Source organism: Mastomys coucha, unplaced genomic scaffold, assembly GCF_008632895.1.
Source record: "Mastomys coucha isolate ucsf_1 unplaced genomic scaffold, UCSF_Mcou_1 pScaffold15, whole genome shotgun sequence".
Classification (NCBI taxonomy): Eukaryota; Metazoa; Chordata; class Mammalia; order Rodentia; family Muridae; genus Mastomys; species Mastomys coucha.
The window spans coordinates 17,681,229-17,687,026 of NW_022196897.1; the positions used below are offsets into that span (position 1 = coordinate 17,681,229).

Here is a 5,798-nt window from a genome sequence, read left to right on the forward strand (position 1 = left end):
CTTGAACTCAGAGCTTGCTCATTGGCTAGTGTAGCTTGCCAGCTTGCCCTGAGGATGCCATCTTCACCTCCCCAGCTCTGGTATTGCCATGGCCACCTACCATTTCAAGGGTGTTAGGGATCTTATCTCTGATCCTTATACTTGCCCAGCAAACACTTTACCAGATGAGCCATCTCCACAGCCCTAAGGTTTTCTTTCACAAATCTCTATAATTCTGATTCTGTAACTTCAGAAAATTTATTTCAGTTTAGGATTTCACATTTATTATTGTGGTTCATACATTTGATACAGTTGTCTCCCCGTCTCCCTGCTACACTGAGAGACCTAGAGACAGGAACTTCAATTACACCCTTTATATTTATTTGTTTGTTTGTTTATTTTGTTTTGCTTTTTTGAGACAGGTTCCTCTGTGTAGCCCTAGCTGTCTTAGAACTCACTCTGTAGACCAGGCTGGCCTCAAACTCAGAAATCCACCGGCCTCTGCCTCCCAAGTGCTGGGATTAAAGGCGTGCGCCACCACCACCCGGCAATTACACCTTTTTTTACTGACTCTGCACAGGACCAAACAATCTGCCAGACAGTTAACTCAATAACCGCGGAGCAAAAGATATACAATTCATCATCTGACACAGATGTATGGATAGTAAGATGGCAGCTCTGGAGAGAGACAACTGTGTCAGAAACAAGAATTTGGAGATACCACGTTTTACTTCTTTAAGCGCTGTGTTAGCTTAAGGCAGGGTCGACAGGATTCTTGTTTGAGGGTTCTTTTGTTGTTTTGGGTTTTGTTTTGCTTTTGAGCCCTGGGTGCCTTGGAATTCCCTATTTAGATCAGCCTGGCCACGCACTCACATAATCCACCTACTCTGCCTTTCTGAGGGCTGGGATTAAGGGCGTGTGCCACCACGCCTAGCTTGAAAATAGATTTGTTACCAATGAAAGATCAACAGTACGCGGCTCACAATCCTGTCATCGGACGCTGATGAATTTTCTTCCCCTTAGACGTCTTCCTTCAGGAAGAGTCTCTTCCTTCTTGCTCGGGTTTTTTGTTTGTTTATTTGTTTGTTTTTGTTTTTTTCTTGTTTGTTTTGTTTTGTTGGCCAGGTCTGCAAATAACCTAGACACTCAATTCCCCAGCCCGACTGCGCCTTTGTCCAATGGCTGAGAAGTAAAGGATTTCGGCCCACCCCCTAGCCCCGTACCACCTCTTCCGCTTACGCTACCTGGTGGCGACCGGAAATAAGCGGGCGCTCCGGAAGTTAGAGGGCGTGTCCTGCTAGTTTGGTTTCCTCAACATGGCGGCGCCCTTATGTGTGGAGGTGGAGTTCGGGTGAGTGAGCTCTGGGGCGCTGTGGGGATGGGACGAAGCTATAGGGCCTGAAATTCCGGACCTCTCTCGGTCTGCCGAGGCTGTTGTCGCCCTCCGAGAGCCGGGATAATTCTCTGGCCTCTGACTGGCGCGGTCTCCGTGGGCTACGAGACCGTGAGTCCGAGAATAGAGGCGCATACACGGGTAGGGAGACGCGTTTGGAGACCCTCGCCTTGGTCTGTATCGTGTAGAACTCGGAGACATTGACAGTGAACAGGCCGTCTTCCAACATGTTTTACCAGTGCCATTCCGAGCCCGACTCGCCTTGTCTGGCTTTTGAGCTTCTAAGGGGAGCACGAGTCTCTCTGTTGAATAATCTTCAGTTCTGTCTTCTGGTGGCAATTCCCGCCTAGTTTCTTCCTAGAGGAAGATGTGGCCAAGCCAGGACCCTTCTCTTTCTCAAACCTTGGAGTTCTAATTAGACTTTAATCTCTTGCAAAGTAGTTTGGTAATTGTCTTTTGCAGAGTGCAGAGGAGATACAGGGATAAATAAGATGCCACGGAGGGAGCGACCAACATTGGCAGTATATTATGCTCACGTCCAGAATTCGGGAACATAGGGAAAAGTGCAAATCGTCTCAAATCACCATTTTGTTCTTCCAACACACAAAATGCCTGTCATGGTTTCAAAACCTGCAGAAGACAGACTTGGGAGCTGAGAACAGGCAAAAAACTGAGTCTTCTAGAGATGGGTGGTTGGTTTCTAGAATCATGTGTGTGTGTGTGTGTGTGTGTGTGTGTAGATGAACAAGCCAAGATTGAAGTGAAGGGAAAACTCTAGGGTAGAAATGTAAAATATGTAAAATTCTTTCCAAATGTCTTTCTTCCCCTCTGATGCCCTCCATTCCTTTCATGTTGTTCCTTCACTGGGCAGTTCATTCACCAGTCATTTATTGAGTGCCTACCATGTGCCAGGCAGTGAGCCAGACACCAAGGATACAAAGATAAATAGCACCCTGTCTATTCCCTACAGTGTTGAGCATCGCTGGAGTAGTTTGAGGAATGTTAAGTGCAGTCTAATTGAGGATATTGTCTTGATGCTTGGATCCAGTTAGATAGGTCTGGCTTCCTGACTGTTTTGCCTTTTGGAACCTTAGCCCAGCTAACACGATGCCCTCCCACCTCCCAGACTGGGGCTAAGAGGGGACTTCCTGATGCCTTGACCAGCCTCAGCAGAACTGAAAAGGAGCTACAGGCTCTCAGTGGTTTTTTGTTTGTTTGTTTGTTTGGTTGGTTGGTTTTTCGAGACAGGGTTTCTCTGTATAACCTTGGCTGTCCTGGAACTCACTCTGTAGACCAGGCTGGCCTCGAACTCAGAAATCCGCCTGCCTCTGCCTCCCAAGTGCTGGGATTAAAGGCATGCGCCACCAACGCCCGGCTCAGGCTCTCAGTGTTAATGTCTGTTGGTAGCCAACTTGCCTTTCATTCTCTCTCAGTTAGACATGATGTTTACTCACAGAGATGTGTTCATTCTGCCAGATACTGTGCTGGCCACAGTAAGGAAGTCATAAAGTAAATAAGACCCTTACCCTCAGACTTCACAGTTACTTCTTTTCTAGCTCTACTTTCTTTGCCTCTAAGAGCAATATTGACCTTTAGCAAGACAGGACAGCTTTTTTTTCTCTCTCTCTCTTTTCTTTCTTTTTTTTTATTGGTTTTTCGAGACAGGGTTTCTCTGTGTAGCCCTGGCTGTCCTGGAACTCACTCTGTAGACCAGGCTGGCCTGGAACTCAAATCTGTATGCCTCTGCCTCTGCCTTCCAAGTGCTGGGATTAAAGGCATGTGCCACCACCGCCCCAGGGCAGCATTCTTTACCCACCTGTGCATCTCCTTCCACACCTCCCCAGATAAGTAACCCATCAGAATTGCATGCAGCTTTACAGTCTTGGTGGCTCATGTCTGTTATCCCAACGTTTGGAATGCAGGAGCACTTGGGTCTTTGTAATTTTGAGGCTAGGCTGGTACATAGTAAGAGCTTTCCATAAATAAATATGCTTATCAAACCCAGAAGCCTTCCCTCTGTCCTCCTATTTTTGTGTTGTTTGGGGGCGGGAGCTCATGATATAGCTCAGGCTCACCTCAAGCTTTCTGTGTTAGCTGAGGCTAGCATTGAAGTCTTGGTCTTCCTGATTCCTGAGTACTGAGATTACAGGTGTAATCTCAGTACTGCCATTCATCTTACATGTTTTTACCTCTGACCTTTGATTAATTGTATCATTTGACAGGCCTTCTACTGTGAAGCTGAGAGGCTTTCAAAGGATCTGTAATACCATCATTCTCTCCCTACTAGTTCTAGAAGTCTAGAAACCGTTGTCTCTAAGCACTGGGTAGATGGGATCCTCTTGGTGCCACCAGCTCTGTTAGGTCCTTTAGAAGGCTTCTCATCTTTTCCTTGTTAGGACTAATTCTGTCATCTTTTGACATGCCTCCTGCCTGCTGTTATCAGAAGTGGTTTGGTTTTGTATGTTTTTTGAGACAGGGTTTCCCTGGCTGTCTTGAAACTCCACCTGCCTCAGCCTCCCTAGCACTGGGATTAAAGGTATGCCCCACCACCATCAGGCTTCTTTTGGTTTTTGAGATATGGTGTCCAAGATGGCCAATATCTCAAATTCAGTAGGTAGCAGAGGATGACCCTTATATCTCCATCTCTGCAGTGCTGGGATTATAGGCATGTACTATCATGTCCAGTCTGCAGTGCTGGGATTATAGGCATGTACTATCATGTCCAGTCTGCAGTGCTGGGATTATAGGCATGTACTATCATGTCCAGTCTGCAGTGCTGGCCATGGCATCCAAGACTTCTGAAGGCACAACAAACACTCTACTGAGCTACACTTCCTAGCCCTAGCAGAGCATATTTTGAGGACATACAGAATTGGAAGTATAGTACAGGCATGCTTGGGGCTCATCATTTCAAGATTGTAGTGACCTAGATGTGAGATTCCCTTCCTGTGAGTTTGGGGAGGGAGGCTAGACACATTATTGAGATCAGAGAATTAGGAGAAGTTGCCATATTCATTGATGTGGCAAATATATATTTTTTTAAATTCCTGCTGTATGCCAGGCCTTATTTTATTTAGAGGCTATTTGTGTTCCGTGAGGTGGACAGAGAATAAACATGGATAGGTAGATTTGGTGATAATGGTGGTTAGTTAGTTGGTTGGTTGATTGGCTATTGAAGCAGGGTCTCATGTAACACAAACTAGCCATAAACTTACTATGTATCTGAAGATGTCCTTGAATCTTGTGTCTCCTGCTTCTATTTCCCAAGAGGTAGAATTATAGGCATGTGGTACCATGAGCAGCTTTTAAATAGATAAATACATTTTTAAAGCAACTAGAGATAGTAACTAAGATATATATACCTCTCACTGGTATTAGCAGATCACACCAGGACTTGAGGTATTAAGAGAAGATGAAAGCATCTTGATTACATTTGAACAGCAAATCCTATAAAACATAAGACACTCTGGCCTTAGGTCTCTGAGACTCCAACAGCCCCATGTCTGCCTCCTTAAATCAGCCTTGAGGTTAGGTGTGCCTGTCTCTTGCTCTACTTGTGCTGAGGGAAGTACTAGGCTCTCCCTCAGGGCCTCACCGACTACAGTAACAGGTCACTCAAAGCTTCACTGCTTTGCTTTTCCTCTCTTTGTAAGAGAAAAACAGGCTTGGCCTCGGAGCCTGGCACTACCAGGTTTGGCCACTCTTGATCATTTCCCTCCAGTTCCCACCCCTCTTCTCTGACCCTCAAGTCCTGAACCCCTTGCTTATCACCCTCCCCCAGCCCAGCTGCTGCATGTGCCAACCCCTACCCAGCAGAAAATGAAGCTCTTGGAAGGGGATAAATGGAGGTTCTGTGTGGGCTTGCAGCTGAAATGGCCCTGCACACAGCCACAGATGGGCCTCTGCTCCCCCTCCACATTTCTGCATCAACAAAGCGTGACCTTGTTTAGATGACAGTGGCCCCGTCTCCCCCATGACAATGTTTGCCTTGCTTTTGCCTCCTAGTGGGCTGCCTCAGGACATCTCAGTTCCCTGAGACTGGAAAAGGGTGGTGGGGTAGGAAACATCACATCCATCAAAAGTCTGTTAAGACCTTCTCAGCTCAACCCTACATGAAGTCTGAGATAGGAATTGGGAAACCCACAAGAAGTAGTGTGGGGCGCTGAAGGGCCCTACTGCCTACATTGAAGTCCTACCTTCTAAACTTGGCTTTGAACATTTCTGTAGTCTTGACTGGCCCTTGGCTAGGTGCTGGTACACAGAAATGAAAGGAACTCTGACCTTGGGGCTTTAAGAAAAAACCTCTGGGGTTACTTAACCCCAACCCAGAGAACTGGGCTTTAGGGGTTTCTCCACTCTGTCAAATGGAATTAACAACTGACAAGGTGATATGAATGGTCGGTTCCCTTTTTTTTTTTTTTTTTTT

At 46.3% G+C, this 5,798-nt stretch overlaps 1 protein-coding gene across 1 annotated transcript in view; it reads left to right on the forward strand.

The window, feature by feature from the left end:
* Positions 1–1,203: 1,203 nt before the first annotated feature.
* Urm1 (ubiquitin related modifier 1) overlaps positions 1,204–5,798 on the forward strand; it is an 18,929-nt gene continuing 14,334 nt past the window's right edge. The window contains exon 1 of the mRNA XM_031369604.1: positions 1,204–1,330. Within this exon, the coding sequence (XP_031225464.1) occupies positions 1,296–1,330 (35 nt within the window). The 5' untranslated portion in view covers positions 1,204–1,295. The remainder of the gene's footprint in view (positions 1,331–5,798) is intronic.